At 36.1% G+C, this 20,812-nt stretch overlaps 1 protein-coding gene across 1 annotated transcript in view; it reads right to left on the bottom strand.

Moving 5' to 3' along the window:
• LOC311081629 (uncharacterized protein) overlaps window positions 1-17,376 on the bottom strand; it is a 32,877-nt gene extending 15,501 nt beyond the window's left edge. Inside the window, exons 1-4 of the mRNA XM_084112212.1 lie at window positions 17,195-17,376; window positions 16,929-16,960; window positions 16,758-16,839; window positions 16,317-16,539 (exon numbers count right to left, since the gene is read on the bottom strand). Coding sequence (XP_083968338.1) covers window positions 16,317-16,539; window positions 16,758-16,826 — 292 coding nt within the window. The 5' untranslated portion in view covers window positions 16,827-16,839; window positions 16,929-16,960; window positions 17,195-17,376. The remainder of the gene's footprint in view (window positions 1-16,316; window positions 16,540-16,757; window positions 16,840-16,928; window positions 16,961-17,194) is intronic.
• Between the last annotated feature and the right edge of the window lie 3,436 nt (window positions 17,377-20,812).

Here is a 20,812-nt window from a genome sequence, read left to right as displayed (position 1 = left end):
CTATCGTAATAATGTATGATTTGCAAAAATGAAAAATGCTGCTTCTGTGTAGATGAGAGAATCAAAGTGTATGCGCGTTGTGCACACGCTACATTGATTATGGCCAAGCATGCGCCCTTAAAATAGCATATGAATAACATGCGCAACGCGCCACTGACTTTAAACAATTTTTTCCTGGTTAGTGGCGCAATTGTTTTCTAAACCTGCAAAATAGCATGAAGGAACGTTTGCGCCGGAACACGCCTCCTTTTTTGCGCTGAACCGCCCAGGGAGCGCAAGTTCATTCCATAGTTTAGCGACGTGCTTCTGTGGAGGGAAAAGCGCGCTTTGCGCGGGTGCAAAATAGGAATGATACATGCGTCGGTGTACAAAGTCAATTGCGCTGGGTGCAAGATAGGGCCCTCAATGTTAATTGTTTATTAATTCTAAGAAATGTACATTTCCGGGGCATGGGAAATGTCTTTCTTACTTTATAGTACTACTAAGAGCAAGTAGTCAAGATCTATGATTAGGGACTCCAGATATGAGCTTGAGACATAGACAACTTTATTTGTGACATGCACAAGATTTTATTAAAGGGATACTCCACCGTTTTTTCATATTAAACTATGTTATTCCCTTAACTAAGACGAGTGAATACATACCTCTCTCGTCTCAATGCGTGCACTCAGTCTTGCGGCGAAGCTTTGTTAGCACTTAGCTTAGCCCAGTTCATTCAATATGGGCCAAGCAGAGAAGCTACCAAACACCTCCACGTTTTCCCTATTTAAATACAGTTACTCGCGTAGTGTAACTCGACCTAGGACGGTGACACAAAACAAAACGTTACGCTTTTCTAAGCGTGTAAAATGGATAACTATATTGTATGGCGGAATACCATAGCAAGTGCTTGTAAGCACTTCGACTTGGCGCAGTAATATCTTCACTCGTGAAAAATCCTCTCACCGGCCCCCACTCCCTCTAGTGAAGATATTACTGCGCCAAGTCGAAGTGCTTACAAGCACTTGCTATGGTATTCCGCCATACAATATAGTTATCCATTTTACACTAGCATTTTACAATTATTTTCTAACATTATAAATGTCTTTACTGTAACTTTTGACAATTTTAACTCATCCTTGATGAATAAAATTATTGATTTATTTTATTTATTTCCCCCCAAAATAAAATAAAAATTCTTACTGACCCCAAACTTTTGAAGGGTATTGTTTAATGTTACAAAAGCTTTCCATTTCAGATAAATGCTGTTCTTTTGAACTTTCTATTCATGTCACGGAACGCACACAAACAGGTAAGATCCAATAGCAGTTTTAATGGGGTATTCCGTATTCGTAATCCAGTCCAGGCAAGGGTCAAAATCCATACAGGCAATCCAAAAACAAGAACAAAATTAAAGCTGCAAGCAGCATTTATCGGGGTTCAAGCAGTTAAGGCCTTTAAGCACAAAAGCATCAAAAGACATCAAGTTTTATTTAGCAAGCATTTAACCACTGACATCATAGATGGAAAAGACCATGTTCTAGCATGATTTACCATGATATACCACATTCTAGCATGATTTACCATAGTTTATCATGATTTATCATGATTTACCATGATTTACCCTGTTCTAGCATAGTTTACCATGATTGTATCTTAGTTTACCTTGATATAACATGTTCCTGCTTGATTTGCAATGATATACCACATTCTAACATGATTTACCATTGTTTATCATGATTTATCATGGTTTACCATGATTTACCCTGTTCTAGCATAGTTTACCATGATTTACCATGATATACCACGTTCTAGAATGATTTACCAGGATTCTAGCATGATTTACCTTGATTCACCACATTCTAGTATTATTTACTATGATTTACCATGTTTCTAGTGTGATTTACCACATTACTAGCAATTATGTGAAGTGTCAGTGCAAATGAAGTGATAAACACTGACAAAATATGATTGTGTTATAATAGTTATTGTTATATAAGTGATTTTTTAGTGTCTAAATATGAATGTGAGCACATGTGAAAAGACTTCATTAATCAGTAGAATGGCCAGCAGAGGGCAGTAGAAGACCACTTATTGGCTCACTTTCACTTTAAACTTCATGATTTTCACCAGTTTTCTGCACTAAAGCAAACCAGTTTTTCCATGTTAACTCAATAATGCATGCTTACACACACACACACACACACACACACACACACACATACACACACAAAGACAAATGTTGTTGTTGTTGTTGTTTTTCCAATGCTATTTGGATATGTCATTATGAAAATATATTTGAATGGTCTATAAACATTTCACAAAGTCTTTGTAAACTATTAATCAGATGATTCAGAATTTATTCAGAAACCTAAGACTACACACACACATTCTGTTGTAGATACAGACATTTGAACTATATGATGTGATCAAACTGTTTACTGCAAGTCTCCTTCAGGATTCACATTTCTCAATGTGACACAATTGTCAGTAGTAATACCATTTCATGTAGGCTATTCTGGTGCCTTTTAATTAAAACAAGTAAACTACACTCCACTTCACGTCGGGCGGTTCTTTGCCTCCAAGTCGTGCATTAAATGAAAGCTATCCGTGGATTATCCCGCTAATACCATGGTCATCTGCCAGCAATGACAATTTAAAGCTGTTATTGATGTTTGCAACGCAATATTTGACTGGAAAGGTACAACGGGCGGTTACTTTCGTCAGTTGCGGCTCGTTGAGAAATATAATGTAGCGATTCAGCGGAGTTTAATTTATTAGGGAATTCCCTAATAATTGGATTTGACTGACAGCGCTATGAAAAGACAAATGCGCTGAATCAGAGACGGTAAAAGTAAGTGGGTCCAATATCATTGGTCTTAAAAAGTGGGTGGGTCTTGTCCCACCCATATACAATGGTTCCGACGCCCATGCATCAAGCTGTGCTGTTTCACAGTGAAGCAAGGTGGCTGTCACGAGGAAAAGTCTTGTCCCGAGTTTTTGAGCTCAGAGAGCAGATAAGAATGTTTTTGGAGCAGGAGCACAAGTATGACCTCGCAGAAAAATTTAGTGATGAGAACTTCCTGGCAAACCTTGCCTACATGAGTGACATATTTGGAAAGCTAAATGAACTAAATCTACAGCTTCCAGGGAAAGATAAACACCTGCCTCAGGTCACAGACAAGATCAGCTCTTTCACTCGAAAGCTTACAATGTGGGGCAGGCGACTTGATGAAGGAAAAACTGATTCATTCGAGAACCTGCATGAATTTATTGACACTACTGACTATGATGCCACCTCAGTGATTCCATATATTAAGGAGCATATTTCATCACTGATAGGATTCCTTAAAAAGTACTTCCCTGAAAACAGTTCCCAATATGACTGGGTGAGAGATCCTTTCAATGCACCAGCTCCAATTGGTTTCAGCTCTGCAGAGGAGGACCAATTCATTGATATGTCGTCTGACTCCACATTGAGACTGAGGTTCACATCACAGACACTGAGTGAATTCCGGCTGAGTGTAGAGAGGCAGTATCCACTCTTAGGGCAGAGGGCCATGGGCATTCTCCTTCCTTTTGCAACATCGTATCTTTGTGAGACTGGCTTCTCTGCTGTTGCTGCACTGAAGACCAAGTACAGGTCACAGCTAAACATTGAGCAGGAGCTGAGAGTTGCAGTATCATGCTTCAAACCCCACTTCGCAAAACGTGCTCATTGTAGCCATTAATCCTGACTTCCTCATTTTGATTAAAAAAAAAAATAATCTTTTTTTTATAAAACATTTTTGTTTTATAGGTCAAATTGTTTTATATATTGTGCTCCTGAGTTAATTTTGCTGATCAATTTGAATTTAGTATTATTTATTGATTATATTTAATTTTATTTTCACAAATTGTTTTATTCATTTTTGTTTTATAGGTCAAAGTGTTTTATATATTGTGCTCCTGAGTTAATGTTGCTGATCAATTTGAATTTATTATTATTTATTGATTATATATTTTAATTTCAGGCAAATTGATGCACTTTAAGTCTTTTCTGTTACAGACTAAAAAACAATGATAATAAAGTTATTCTTTGTTTTAAGTTGATAAAGTTTAAGTTTCTTTCTTTTTTCTTTTTTGTTTTCTTTAATGTTAATAAGGATACAATGTTATGCAGAGGTGTACTTATAATAATTTTATAGACAAATGATACTATTTACAGTCGCAGCGGAGAGTTGGGGGGCGCGAAATGTTTACTTCTTCCTGGGGGGGCATAACAGAAAATAATTGAGAAGCACTGCATTATATTCATACCATTTTCACCTTTTTTAACTGTTATAGAGGCAAATTTTGTCCGATCTGTCTGAAATTTTTTTTAAGAGTGTTCCGACTTGTTTTTAAGAAGATCTGAGCATTCATTGAAGAGATATAGGCTTTCGGGGACATTGGTCAAGTCTACATTTTGAAGTGACCCTATTATAGCCATCCAAATGAAGAAGTTCAACTTTTTCTGATAATTATTGATCTAGAGAGTCCAGAGAATTGTACTGCACTGGTTTTGAACATTATGATATGAACATTATATGATCATAGATGGAAAACACCATTCACTGCCAATACAGGCAATTTACCATAGGAAATATATGGTTTTAAAGCGTTTTAACAGTTATAGCGCCACCTATGGTCCGATCTCCATAAAATTGTCCATGCTTCTTTAGCATGTTATGTCACATATGCTCATCAATTTTTGTGAAGTTCTGAGTTTTTGTTTAGGATTTATAGGCTTTTGAGTGTATTTTGCCACGCCCATTTTCTAAATGACCCTGTTATGACAAAATAAAGGGCAAAGTTCAACTTTTTTTGATAATTATTGATCTAGAGAGTCCAGAGAATTGTCCTAGACTGGTCTGTTTCCGATCGGGCGAAAAACCTAGGACTAGTTCACAAAAGTAGGTTTTTAACATGTTCACGAATATTTAATGAACGGTTTGATTGACAGCAATGGTTATTGAGGCAAAGTTGTTCAGGATGAGGAGATCTATCAAATGATATGCATATTGTGTGGATGAGTGTAACACCACGTGATTACAGAGCTGAAAAATCTCGTTAGCGCCAACTAGTGGCTGATTTCTTTTAATATTCTTACAGACCTCTAGGGCCATGAGTCGAACATGCCCATCGAGTTTCGTTCCAATCGACCTCCGTTAACCTTGTCTAATAGGTGCTCAAACTTCATTGGCCGATGGCGGACATATTTTTTGAGATACGCCAATGTCCTCATAGACATACATGGCACCTTTGACCAAGACACTGCATACTAATTTTCAAGTCAATCGGACTAACGGTCAGGTGGTTATAGCCTGTTTTATGTTTTTTTCATGTTATAGCGCCACCATGTGGCCAATCGATTTTTTTACTGTGACCTCAGATTCACCTCTTACACAAGTGTTCCAAGTTTGGTGAAGATACCTCATTTACTTCTGGACTTATAGCCATTTTAGTAAAATAGGCCCCTCCCACAACATACATTTTGGCGCCCCTTAGCGACCGTGAATCGAAATTTCAACTTTTTGTGTGCAATGATCAATGAGTGACAGAACAGGATGATGGGAAATGTAGTATGAGTGAAAGACACCGTGGGGGAAGAGGACCTCTAGTGGTTACCCAGGGAACACAAACCAGACACTGTGACAATTCATCATAGCATGAAATAAAAATGTAAAAAACTATTTTCACAATTGATAATAATCATAAATGTTTCTTGAGCATCAAATCATCATATTTATCAACTTATCGGCCCCTAAGTTAATAACTAATGATAATTGCGACGGAAGTGAATCAATGAAACTAACTTTAGCTGGACAATAACTTTATTGTAGAGCTACTATAAAGCCAAAACACTTTACTTTAATTTCCTATTATCAATGTAAAGCTGCTTTGGAACAATCTACATTGTTAAAAGCGCTATATAAATGAAGATGACTTGACTTGACTTAAACAAATAGGTCTGTATTCTGGTTCACTGAGGTGAAGCGATTTAAAATATTTAAATATTATTAATTGTGATATAATTCCTTTTGAAGTTTAGACTGTGTTTATTTTTCTTTGTTGTTGTTTTTTTGGTATGTTAAAGGATTAGTTCACTGTCAAATTTTTTTTTTTCTGATAATTTACTCCAAGATTTACGATCGGCCAATAAATAAATAAATAAATAAATAAATAAATAAATAAATAAATAAATAAATAAATAAATAAATAAATATATATATATATATATATATATATATATATATAAATATATACTTTTTAACACAAATGGCCGTCTTGTACCATCTCTGAGATTCGCTACATATTACGTCATCACGTTGGAAAGGTTTTATAATAATAATAAATTAAAACAAAGATGTCGGACGATTTTGAAGTTGGAGGAGAAAATGAGATGACATTTTTCGCCCTTCCCTACCTTTTTGAAATGGAGTACACAGACAAATAACTTAGATAGATGACGTGACGCGTGACCTTTCCAACGTGATGATGCAATGCGTGGCACATCTCAGAGTTGGTACACGACGAGCATTTGTGGTTAAAAAGTATATATATAAATATATGGGTTTTTTTTTTTAAATGACCGATCGTTTCGCTAGATAAGACCCTTATTTCTCGGCTGGGATTGTGTCGAGACTTTGAAGCTGCATTGAGATGGACATTTGAACCTTCTTTGAACATTGGTATAGTTGGTTGCAATTGAAGTCCATTCTGTGTAGAAAAATCCAGGAATGTTTTCCTCAAAAACCTTCATTTCTTTTCGACTGAAGAAAGAAAGACATGGATATCTTGGATGACATCGGGGTGAGTAAATTATCAGCAAAAACATTTCTGAAAGTGAACTAATCCTTTAAGACTCCTTGCTGGTGTATAACCAATATATATCCACAGGCGTATAAATATATATCCACATATTAATGTCTGACGAGCTGTAATACTAAAGCTTAACAAAAAGGGGAGTTCATTTGCTTTGTTGGTATTGTTTTTTTGAGTTGTCACTTGCTTTAAGGGTTAAATATTCATATTTAACATGTTACAAAGTAAAATTCTAGCTTCCGGCCAAACACTGTCTATTTGCGCCTAATGCGCAACTTGCCGTTGGCGTTGGAAGTAGTGTAGTGCATTATGGCGTAATTAGCATCGCGTAAATATTAGCAGTAAGTCGCATTACTCGCATAAGTTGTGCTTTACACTTAAGTGGAATCCGTATGATTGTTTGGCCGGAAGCTAGTTAGTTTACTTTATAAAGTTTTAAATATGAATATTTTTCTTACACAAACGCAGAAGGTTTTTATTAACCCCCCAGAGCCGTGTGGAGCACTTTTATGATGGATAGATGCACTTTTATGGACTTCAAAACAGAAACAGCCATTCTCCGCTATTATAAAGCTTGGAACAGCCAGGACATTTTTAATATAACTCCAATTTTATTCATCTGAAAGAAGAATGTCATATACACCAGAGTCCTGCATGGGTCCGATTTTGTAAATCCGCACCCGCCCGTACCCGCAGTGCTTAAAACCGCATCTGACCCGTTTTCCGACAGCAGCACTAATTAAAATCTGCACCCGACCCGCAACCGAAATAAAATCAGTTTAGACTATCACATTATAGACACACTTAAAAAAAAAATTATTGCCAGGTCATACAGAAGTTATTACACGACAATTAACACAAGGACAACTTCAGCCAAAGCTGTCAAAAGGCCAGTACATGAAGAACATGGCTAACGTTACCACAAAACTGAGTAGCCTTAACATTTTACCAGTCGAACAGACACGGCTACAACACTATATCTGCCACGCAATTTCATCTAGCCTACATCTGACAATTTTGGGTTCAAACACGCCCTGCACACCACACATACTTAACAGTGTTAAATTTTAAAAATACTGTTCGATAGAACTGCTTGGTTTGTTACCAATTATCTGCGTGCTTCCTCAGGGATGAAGTTCCACATTTGCGGCTATCCAACACGAAAATGCATGCAGCAAAGCCTTTCACAATATTGTTTTCTTCAGATAAGTCCAAATTTCCCCCACCCACTGGACTATACCCGCGGGTACCCAAACCCGTGCAGGACTCTTATATATACCTAGGATGACTAGAGGGTGAGTAAATCATGGGCTAATTTTCATTACTGGTCATCCATGAATATGATTTCTGCCCGAGTCCCGACGTATTCTCCACAGGCTGTAAAGGGGAAGACAACAACTCACCCATGATTACGCGAAATCAAGGTATGCAACGAAATTAACAACAATTGCTGCTACTACACAGATGAACAGTACAATCTGACCATTAAAAAGGATAGCAAATTATCAATAATCCATTTTAATTGCAGGAGTATGTATGCAAATTTCAATAACATAAGGGAATATCTGTCACAGTTCTGTTCTGTTTGAGTGTTTTTGTCACTGGTCACATGTCTTCCTTTGTTCTGTTTTCCCGCCACTCCTTGGTTTCCATGGTTACCCTCATTAGTTCATTTGTATCACCTGGTTCCTCGTTAGTCTTGTCAGCTGTGTCTTGTTTCCCTGATCTGTTCTCCCCTGTATTTAAGCCCTGAGTGTTTCAGTCTTCACTTGTCGGTCAATGTTTAATGTTAGGTAGTCTGTTCCTGAGCACACGCTCCCTGTTCCGTGTACCGTTGTTATTGAGAATTAAAACCTTTGATCCTTCATCTTCGTGTTCGCCTCCTACTTCATCATCCACCCAGAAGCCTGACAATATCTAAGTCAGTTTATAAAACCATTTAAAATTATTGCTATATCAGAAACATGGATCAATAAAGATAAAGGAATGGATTTTGAACTTGATGGATATGAATTTAACTGTATAAATAGAAAGAACAAGAGTGGAGGAGGAGTGGCTGTGTATGTAGATAAAATGTTAAACTATAAAGTAGCAGAAAAAATGACAACTGTGATTGATAATCTATTAGAATGTATAACAATTGAAATATATGAAGAAAAAAGTAAAAATGTAATAATCAGCTGTATATACAGAGCACCAGGCTCTAGTATTGAAGCATTCAGTAACTGGATAGAGGAAATGTTTTCAAAAACTAATCAAAAAGTTGTACTTATCTGTGGTGATTTAAATATTGACCTGCTTAATCCAAATAAGCACAAAATGATTGATGAATTTATTAATACAATGTACAGCATGAGTTTATACCCCAAAATTACCAGACCGAGTAGAATCACATCCCATTGTGCTACTTTAATCGATAACATATTCACTAATGACACTGACAATAATACAGTGAGTGGATTATTAATTAACGACATCAGTGACCACCTACCAGTTTTTACTGTTTATAATAGCAATAACCAGAGAAAACAGCCAGAACACAAACTAAAATGCAGACGAGTAAGGACAGCGGAAACTATAACTGCATTTAAGAACAATCTACTGGCACTAAATTGGGAAAAGGTATATAATGAAAGCAATATTGATAGTGCATATGAAACTTTAAGTATATTCACATCATTATATGATAAAAATTGTCCAATAAAACAGTATTACAGAAAACAAAAATACAAAGATCAACCATGGCTCACGAAGGGATTACAAAATGCCTGTAAAAAGAAAAATACACTATATAGAGAATTCATAAAACGAAGGACTAAAGAGGCAGAAAATAAATACAAAAAATATAAGAATAAGTTAACCAATATTATAAGGGTATGTAGGAAAGATTACTATAGTAAAATATTAGATAATAACAAAAACAATATTAAAGGAACATGGAACATATTGAACAGCATTATTAAAAATGGTTTGAAACAAAAGAGCTACCCTCAATATTTTATTGATAACAATATGAAAAAAGATAATATGGATGATGTGGTAAATAGTTTTAATAATTTTTTTGTGAATGTTGGACCAAACCTAGCAGAAAAAATTCCTGATTCACTGTCATCCGGGGATTGGGAGGATAATCTCATAGTGAGAAATCCGTGTTCAATGTTTCTTACAGCAGTTGAAGAAAAAGAAATAATACATATTGTAAATAACTGTAAAGGCAAAACATCTACCGATTTAAATGAAATTGATATGAAAGTTTTAAAAAAAGTAATTGATGGGATTTCGAAACCACTTACATACATCTGTAACTTATCATTTCAAACTGGTAAATTTCCTAATAAAATGAAAATAGCAAAAGTTGTGCCATTGTATAAAACTGGGGATAGACACCACTTCACAAATTACAGGCCTGTTTCTTTACTTTCACAATTTTCAAAAATATTAGAAAAACTATTCAATAACCGATTAGAAAATTTCATAAACAAATACAAATTACTTTCTGACAGTCAATATGGATTTAGAGCAAACAATACAACAACACTGGCACTAACTGAATCAGTTCAGGTGATCACAGAAGCAATAGACCAAAGACTGCATTCAATTGGAATATTCATTGATCTTAAAAAAGCTTTTGACACAATCAATCACGAAATATTAATCAATAAACTGGAACGGTATGGGATCAGGGGATTAGTATTGCACTGGGTGAGAAGTTATTTAAGCAACAGAAAACAATTTGTGAAGTTGGGTGAATATTCATCATCATGTTTGGACATTGTTTGTGGCGTCCCCCAGGGGTCAGTATTAGGTCCAAAACTGTTCTTATTATATATCAATGATATATGCAACATTTCAAAAACATTAAAAATAGTATTATTTGCAGATGACACTAGTATTTTCTGTTCTGGGGGAGATTTGCATGAACTACTGGTGAGGATTACTACTGAAATGTGCAAAATGAAAATGTGGTTTGATAGAAACAAATTATCAATAAACTTAAGTAAAACCAAATTCATATTATTCAGTAATTGTAATAAGAATACACAGGTACAGATACAAATAGACGGGGTGAGCATTGAAAGAGTAAATGAAAATAAGTTTCTTGGGGTAATAATTGATGATAAAATAAACTGGAAGTCACATATAAAATATGTTCACAGCAAATTGTCAAGGAGTATTTCTGTTCTTAGTAAAGCAAGACATATTCTGGACCACAAATCACTCCACATTCTCTACTGTTCATTGATTTTACCATATTTACAGTATTGTGCAGAGGTATGGGGCAATACTTATAAATGTTCAATACAATCACTATTTATATTGCAGAAAAGAGCCATAAGAATAATACATAATACTGGTTACAGAGAGCACACAAATTTACTTTTCTTAAAATCAAAAACATTAAAATTAATTGACCTGGTTCATTTTCAAACAGCACAAATCATGTACAAAGCAATACACAATAAACTTCCGGGAAATATTCAAAAATTGTTTTTTAACAGAGAGGGGGGTTATAACTTGAGAGGGGAGTTTAATTTAAAACATCAGCGGGCACGTACAACTATAAAAGGTTTTTGTGTTTCTGTTTGTGGAGTGAGGTTGTGGAACAGTTTGGGTGTGGAGCTTAAGGGATGTCCAAGCATGATCCAGTTTAAGAAGCAGTACAAACACATGGTTTTCACAAGGTACAGGGAGGAGGAAGGGAGCTAGCAATTGGGTGTTTTTGTAAATAATTTATGTATGTGTTTTCTTAATTTATTTATTTTCTATTTTTTGTAGATAGGTATTATGTAAATATGTTTATTAGGGAAAACTGATTGTTTATTGAATAGTGGAGAAGGGGTAGGTTTTAATAAGCTTATGCTTCATCCTACTCCTTTTCGGACATGTTGGTTTCATATTATTATCATTAATTGTTTGGTTTGTTTGTCTTTTTTATTTTTCAGTTTACTTTCTTTGTTACTTGTTTTATGTTTATGTCCGAAATAAAGCATTCATTCATTCAAGGTGTCATCAAGCTACGCCTTTGTTTTGACTAAACGACCTCTAGTGGCGAAAAATTAGTGTGAAAACATAGTGTGCCTTTAAGTAAGCTACCATTGTTCACAGAGTATAAAATGAACAACGCCAACCCGCACTAATTTGTAGTATTGCACAGCAACGCCAACCCGCACTAATTTGTAGTATTGCACAGTGGTGGCGAGACCTGTTTGTCATGAAAAGTTAACCAGTTTACACACGCCTGCAGACATTTACATTTAAAAACATTTTGAAGTTATGAGCGTGAGCACATGTGAAGACTTTAAAAACTTTGCATTTTCACTTTATTTCGACATTGTCTAATGTAGCTGTATACATTATTATTAAACAAAGCAAAGGACATGCAATAATTTTCGGGCTACATTTGAAATGACAAATAATGCTTTTCTCTTCTGTGTTTGCTGCAAAGATATGTAATTATGATGACAATAATAATCATTTAAATTACGAGAGCATTTAGTTTGTTGGTTTAATTTGTTCTGCAAACTAGGTGTATGTGAGTAAAATGCGGCAGGAACATCTTTTTGTGTATGCATTTGTAAATTATATTGCAAACAAATCATGATGATATTCAGGGTGATACTGTAATGGGAAATCCATGTTGAAAACAGTTGTGTCAATTTTTTTCAGGATTCTTTGATGAATTGAAAGTAATAAAAAAACAGCATTAATCTGAAATAGAAAGCTTTTATAACATTAAAATGTCTTCACTGTCACTTTGGACACATTTAATGCATTCTTGCTGAATAAAATTTAATTTCTTTAATAATAATAATAATAATTTGTTACATTTATATAACGCTTTTCTAGGTACTCAAAGCGCTTTACATGGAAGGGGGGAATCTCCTCAACCACCACCAATGTGCAGCTCCACCTGGATGATGTGACGGCAGCCATATTGCGCCAGAACGCCCACCACACACCAGCTTACTGGTGGAGAGGAGACAGTGATGAAGCCAATCAGTATATGAGGATGATTAGGAGGCCATGATGGGCCGAGGCCAAGGGGCAAATTTGGCCAGCATGCCGGGATTACACCCCTACTCTTTTTTCGAAGGACATCCTGGGATTTTTAATGACCACAGAGAGTCAGGACCTCGGTTTAACGTCTCATCCGAAGGACGGTGCTCTTTTGACAGTATAGTGTCCCTGCCACTACACTGGGGCATTAGGACCCACACAGACCACAGGGTGAGCACCCCCTGCTGGCCTCACTAACACCTCTTCCAGCAGCAACCTAGTTTTCCCAGGAGGTCTCCTATCCAGATACTAACCAGGCTCAGCCCTGCTTAGCTTCAGTGGGCAACCAGTCTTGGGCTACAGGGTGATATGGCTGCTGGCAATCCTAACTGTCTGTGCAGTGTCCTGTTTAAAACAAATAATTACTAATCCCAAACTTTAGAACGGTAGTGTAAAATGCTACAAAATATTTAGATGGTTTGTGTGTAAAAATTGACATTTATTTCTATGACGTTAAAATTCTTTTTAGGATTGTATTGTGGATTGATAGGTTAAGCAAAACAAATGTTTATGTCTGAGAACCTTTTATACACACACTGCAATGTACAGTACAAATATTTTGAATGTCCCTTATAAAGAACCATGATTGTCCCTTATTTGCCTTTTCTGAAGTTGGCAACCCTAGTACAGACAGAAGCTCGCACACATGCAGACTGCATGCAGATCACACAGTAACATTCAGGAGTGCAAAAACATACTGCCAACGCTGTCCTGTGATTTATCAATAAAGTTGCTTAAAAAACAGAAATATATAAATTTCTTTGTTTTTGAAGTAACTAAAACCTACAGCTTCACGATTAGTAAAGACACTGCACAGACAGTTAGGATTAATTCACACGTAATTACTAATGCATTCATATAAATATAATCTTAGGGTAGTTTACACAACAACGTCCTAAAAACCTAAAAGTTTTTTCTTTGCGTTTACCACGTACAGACGACAACATTGTCAAAACGATCCCCATTCACACAGATCAACAAAAATGTTGCAAGGCCACTACTTGGTGAGATCACTTTGTAAAGGAAAAACTTCACACCTATAGACTGAGCATGTAATAAATTTTACAATTTCAGTGTCCCGCACCGAGCCTTGACCTCAACCCCACTGAACACCATTGGGATGAACAGGAACACTGACTGCACCCCAGGCCTCCTCACCAAACATCCATCCCTGACCTCACTAATGCTCTTGTAGTTGAATAAACAAATCCCCACAGCCACACTTTAACCCTCTGAGGTCGGCAAACGCGCGGGCGCGTTTTGCCGGATTTTCTCCACATTGTAGCACTATAAACTTAAATTACTCCATCATTTATGGTCATACAGAAAAAAGAAATATAAAAAAAGAATCTGTGATATTTCTCCTTTTGTATGTGTCCACTTACAATCAAATCAAAACATTGTGCTTTTGTAAAATAAAGAAAATAAACAGGGTGTGCGTTCTGCCTCTCCGTCGCGGTGAACTTTTTTTTCTTGAGCACGTCTATAAACTGAAACAAAACTCAGCGAATACTTGTCACACATTTATGAGCCATATACCTTTATAAACATTTAAGTGTGTACTTTTAAATGATCGGATTCAAAACGAAAAAAATATTCTCTGTTTAAGTAATTTGTATAAAACCAACAAGATGTCCAGCTTCTCAAACGCTTGCTCATTAGATTTAATTTGGCCACGCCCACTCGCGCAAAAGAAATTCACATGCAAATCTCCACATGGAACGCGATCGCGCTCATTACCTCAACAACAAAACACCAAAACACTTCACTTCACTTTTCGTCGAGTTTGAAAGACGTGCCTGAGCTTACATTGGATTTAGGCTACCTCAGAAGAAGAAGAACGCGATCTGAAGACAAGAAAGATAAGGTAAGAAATTCTTACATAGCCTAGTTTGTTATTGTTGCATAAATGTCACGTTGCAGTTGAACTGTTGCTAGATATATGGGGAATATTATAATATTTAGACCCGTGTTTACTGTGTTTGTGGATATCTGCTCAAACATAGATATGTTTATGGTAACCATAATGTTTTATATTTGAGCGTGATCGCGTTTGAATGTATCATATTTTGCAAGCGATCGCGTTTGAATGTATCATATTTTGGATGAAAGCAAAACGCACCAAACGGCTTCATGTTTTTATTATTATCTCATTTCATATCATCATAACGGATGGAAACATTTGAAGTAACATGATAATCAATATATTTTTCTCTAGCTTAGTTGTTACTGAAATCTTTTGGAAGATTTATAGGCTGCTATAGGTTATTTATTGTTATTATTATTTTATCCGCACTGCGCATATACCTTATGCCTACAAGGCACAACAAACCTGGTGTTCATTATATTATATATCGTTGGAAACGTGTGTGTGTGTGTGTGTGTGTGTGTATTCTGTGAATTTTAAAAAGGAATTTTAAAAAGCAATTTTAACCAGAAAAATCTAATATTTATTTCCAAAATCGTGCAGGCCTTTCTCTTGATATCAGTATGTTCACTTTTTTTTTTCAGGTCCCAGATGCCACTGAGGACTTCAACATTCACATGAGTCTCAGTACGTGAACATGGTAAAGTGAAAATCTTGGAAATGAAAGGTATGTACAGTGTTTTTAGGAATGGCACAAAGGTCTCTGTCTTTGAAGTGCTTTTTTGGCATTTGTTGTGTATCTTTGGATTATGTTGTGTTGTAAATAAATCCAAACAATTTAAAAGCCATTCTTTTTTAAATCTCCTCATTTACAGTATTGTGCAAGGTTGCTCAGAATGATAGGGGCCTGATAGCTCCTAATAGGGCCGTTAGGGGAGGTTCTTTGTCTTTCTCAGGTGAGAAAAGCTTACATATTAATGAGCTCTCGCATAAGGCTTTTTCACACAAAACACGTCGTAAAAATTTTAAATCAATATATTGTCTTATCTGAATGAGCAGTCAGGGTGATTTTCACATAGTTTTAGAGCAAATATTCTAGGCTACGTCATACAATTTTCAAAAGTCTTGTGAAGAAATAATCAGTATGGGTTTCATGGCCTTATTTCAGTGAGAATTTTTTTTTGTATTTTCAAAAACCACGCATAAATGTCATTATCTCAAAACTACAAACTTTTACATACATGCTGTTGATATATTATTGTAGCAGAGTTTGTGCTGAATACAGTGTAATTAGACTTTAGCCATGAAAATGTCACAAGTAACAGAAATAACCAGAAATGTCAGAGCATGTCAGAACACCTCCAGGGCCCAGAAAACAGCTCAGACCTCAGAGGGTTAAAATCTACTGGAAAGCCTTTCCAGAAGAGTGGAGCTATATTATTACAGCAAAGGAGAAGTAAATCTGGAATGGGACGTTCAACAAGCACATATGGGTGTGATGGTTGGGGATGCACATACTTTTGTGTGCATAGTGTAGTGCAGAACTGAAATACTTGCAGAAACTTACCATAGTTGGGACAGTAATGAGTGCCACCCTCAGAGGTGCAGTGCATCTGAATCTGGGAACGGTCGTAGGTTTCTCTTAAGATGAAAGAGGTGTCGCCTTTAAAGGTGTTAAACTCGTACTTAAAACTGTTCCACGTGTGACGATCATATCTGACGTAGATATAGCGATGGATTAACTTTTTCTCATCATATTCTGCTCTGCTGTAAGGATTGACACGAGTAAACTGGGGAACAGAATTATACATCAGTTTCCATCAGAAAAGCAGTCAATAAAATGAAACGTAAAAAACAGACTGACACTGTGAGATATTATGTCATGCTTTCAGTTATTATCTGGCTAATCAGCAGACATGTTAACTAGGGGGAAAAAATAACTATGAAACAGAATTTAGAATACATAATTGCATAAATAATCTGGTGTAGTGAATGCAAAAGCTCTCACCCCTCTGTCCTGGGTGGCATAGTGCCAGGTATAAGGAGTCTGATTGACGACTGAAACCTTGGCCCCCATTATTCAGGATATTCTGTTACAGTAAAACGGTAAATATTGGTCAGTATTTAAAAAACTGGAAATGCATTAATTATAATTAAATTTAAATAAAGAAAAACATACCTGATATCATTCCTGTGCAGAGAAGTCGATGTCTGTGAGAAAAGTGAAGCAGCTCATGAAGTCTGATGCCCTTTATAAACTGTCCATCCGAATGTGAGGAGGAGGCGGCTGGGTAATGGTTAATAAGTTGCCAGTCGTGTTATTTAAAGCTGCAGTGGGCAAGTCTGGCAGATTGAGTGGACTTAGCCAAAATTTTGAATGTTTACAACTCTCATGGCCCTCCCCCACTACCAGCGAGCACCCTCCCATCGTCAGTGCGTGTGTACCTGATTTTCTGTGAACGCGTCCGTCTCTTCAGCATCGATCAACACCATGGACTCGGAGGTATAGGCTGCCCTGGCTAATCTATCCATAGATAGCAATAACCGAGGAATTGGAAGCTTGTTAGTAGATTTTCTCTCCGCCATCACGCTTCGTACAAACTTCAGGCAAACTCCAGGCGTGTCGTGTGCATGTGATATTGTAATGTGCGCGTCTGCGCGAGGGAGGGGGGATCTGTGACGTGTGCACGAATTGACAGTCAGATCTCACACCCCCCTGCGCTGATTGGACCCGATGAGACCGGAGCGGTGGATTTTTGCAAAACAAATAACACGCTCCAGGTGGAGTTAGAAGCTCGGGTTTTTTTCTAAAACCACCTTATTTATGTTGTTCTGTCGGATTATAGTGTCAATTTCACTGAATTTGATCAAAAAAATGTTGGCGACGGCAGGGTTCTTGTTCATTTCTTATCAGTTATTGTCTTCACAAGAACCCAGGAGTTATATATTATATCTGGCAATTTAAAGTATGTGTTTTCTACTTTGTACCTAATTCTTCCTTAAGTACTTACTTTGTACCTAAACCCCTCCAACTTTAGTTTTTTTTTTTTTTTTCTAGTTTCTAGCATGATGATTTTTTTAAAATCATTTTCACAAAAGTTTCATAGCCCCCAGAGTATTTTGTTGTATGAATATCTGAACATGCAATATATAAAAAGAAAGAACACAGCCTCTACTCTTAAACAACAACAAAAAACAACCCTGTTTAATTCTAGCCTCGTGCATTTTTTATCAACACTTGAATGTGGGTAAGTTTCATTAAAAAAAAGCAACATTTTGAACAAAAAGCTAAGATAATAAAGAAGAACAAGAAACAAGAGCACATTATCATGAGGATGTTACTAATATTTGGGGAAAAAATCTCACATAAACATGCCCTAAACACACTGTTGTATCTTGCCAGTGAAAATAAAAAAGACTCTCTGAGAGAAAATCAAAGGGAAAGTTAAGGGTTTTCAAAAAAAATTATATTAAAATAAATGTTTTGTAATAAGCTGTCTTTGTCCTTCCCCACTGATGAATGTTCTCTCCAGAACAAGTTCAGCCATGCATGTAAAGTTCTCACATCTCTTTGATCTGCACTTCATTTTTTTTTTTTTTTTTTTTTGAGCAGTGTTTTATTCTTGTCTTGTTTTTAACATTAAAGTTTGGTATCAGGAAATATTTAAAATATATTTTCACATATTAAAACCAATGTGAACTTAATCCTGAGATAAGCCTTATGATTCACTCCGATAAAAACATCTCAGGTTTCTAAGGAAGCTGTAAAGTAACTCATTACTGTTTTATGCAGAAGTGTGATTGTTTTTTAGCTACATTAATATTTGTATTGTACCATACCAAAGTCCAGTAGACAATATTGGACACTGCTCCTGAAAACGAGTAGTGGTAGATAGAAGATAAATATAGCTAAAATTCAAAAACAAAACATCACTAAAATTAAACAGTAAGTCGCTTAAGATTCTCACAGTCACACGTGTACACACAAGTCAAGAAGCTGTCAATCAAAAACTCAACAGCCAATGAGAATCACCCACATGGTGAATAAAAACTCAGGAAGTCTAAATAAAATTACAGAAGCATAAATGAAAACTCTGGCAGTGCAAGAGTAGAAAGGGGTTACTAAAGCATGCAGTGTATTTAAAAAAAGTCAACCATTTTCAACCAGTTTTTATTAATTTTCAATTTATATTTTATATAATTTTATTTGTATTACTTTCTTGAAAAGTTAGATTCAATTTTATTGGTGAAAAAAAGTCAAGACAAGTATGAAGTTGTAAGAAAATTCTGGTTGGGGCCTGGTCTAAGGGACAAAATGGCCCTGCTGGCTAATTAACATTCGACCTCCCCCATACACCCTTTCTTCCCCTCAGAAACATAGAACTCACACAAGAACATGGTTTAATGTAAATGTTTATCATTGACTGTTATGTTTTTGGTGTCATTTGAAATGTCTCAAAGTGAGTGGTACAAATATCTCATATCCAGATAGATAAAATAAAAGGTAATAAGGTTTACCGAAGTTTAGAGAAAACTGGTTAAGCCATTTGAGGGTGGTCTTCCCCATCCCCCATATCACCTGGTCAAACAGGATAAAGGAAGGTGTGCTCCCTCTCTCTGGGCTCTTCTTTGCTGGTCACGAATGGAATAGGTGGTGTCTCTCTCTCTCTCTCTCTCTCTCTCTCTCTCTCTTTCCCTTTTTCTCTCTCTATCTCAGGTGCAAACTGGGTAAGATTATTTGGTGTAACCAATGTATAACCATGTACTAGATATTTGAATTGATTGTGGAATTGATCTCTGATATCTGAAATATTAAATTGTTATATGAGATTATTCTAACTGATCTTGACATTGTTCCTTTAATGGTTAAAAGGAATGGTCAAACATTCGCTCACTTTTAGTGAGGCAGAGATATTATTAAACCCTTTCATTTATGGAGTCAGATGAATTAACGAGAGAATACATAACTAAATGTATTGTAAATTTAACCAACCAATACTTTGCATGAGTGAGGACGGAACACGTGATACCTTCGCCGTGTATTGGCGGACCGGCAGATTGGACTAATATAACGGGCCTTACAAAGTATTTTAACAAAGAAAGGTAAAGCTAAAATATTTTTTTAACCAATGAAATGTCACATATACACGTGCATAAAAAAACATCAAAAACAAAATATAAAAACAATGGACAATGATTTCAGAACAGAGTCAATGTCCTTTACAGGAAACAGAATATATTAGTTCACTTCCCAAGTTCTCTCCTTATTGTCTTTAATGGCTCTTTGAGCCCCAGTTTCACTCAAACTGATGGGATTAGCACACGAATGATTCACTGAGAATCTCACCTTTTGTTCTGCAAATGGCTTTCGGACCCAAATGGCTCTTGGAGCCTTATGCTGATTGAATTAGGATTGGCCAGACCCTCAGTCTAGGGCAGTGGTCTTCACTATTTTTTTCATGAGAGCCACACTGATAGGACAAAGTCAGAAGGAGAGCCATTTTACCGCAAAGTATAAAAAGTTACATCCAGTCATATCAGTCTGTCACCCCTGAACATACAATATGCAATGCAATAAATACAAAAGGGTGAAAAAAAAAAACCATTATTTATTAGTCACATTTGTAACTGAGACAAGATGATTTCCTTTAATGAAAAAAATAAATTAGGGATTTCCAGAATATATTTATCCCAGAATAACCTTAAGTTATTTTTTTTTTCTACATTAGCCCATCTTGTAGGCCTATCTAACCATCCAAGAGCACATGCAGCGTTAAGAGCTGGAAGACCGCCATAATTGGCAACTCCGCAGAGACTGGATATATTTACATGCACAACTTTTGTTTCAATCGGACTGAATTCATTCCGATTGATGAATCTGAACGTATTGTAGTTTACATGAACGCTAAACATCGTGATGTGATACATGATCGGGTTGATGTGCGTGTTTATAAGTCAATTCAAATCGGAATATGAACATATGAACCGTTGTGCCGTGCTGTTTGTATTTATCACGCATTAAAAAATGCCCTAAACCAGTCGTCTCGTCTGTATGATAATCTG

The sequence above is a fragment of the Abramis brama genome, assembly GCF_963993115.1.
Source record: "Abramis brama genome assembly, chromosome: 4".
Taxonomy (NCBI): domain Eukaryota; kingdom Metazoa; phylum Chordata; class Actinopteri; order Cypriniformes; family Leuciscidae; genus Abramis; species Abramis brama.
The sequence above is the reverse complement of the archived record's forward strand: the minus strand, read 5'-3'. Positions and strand labels throughout refer to the sequence as shown.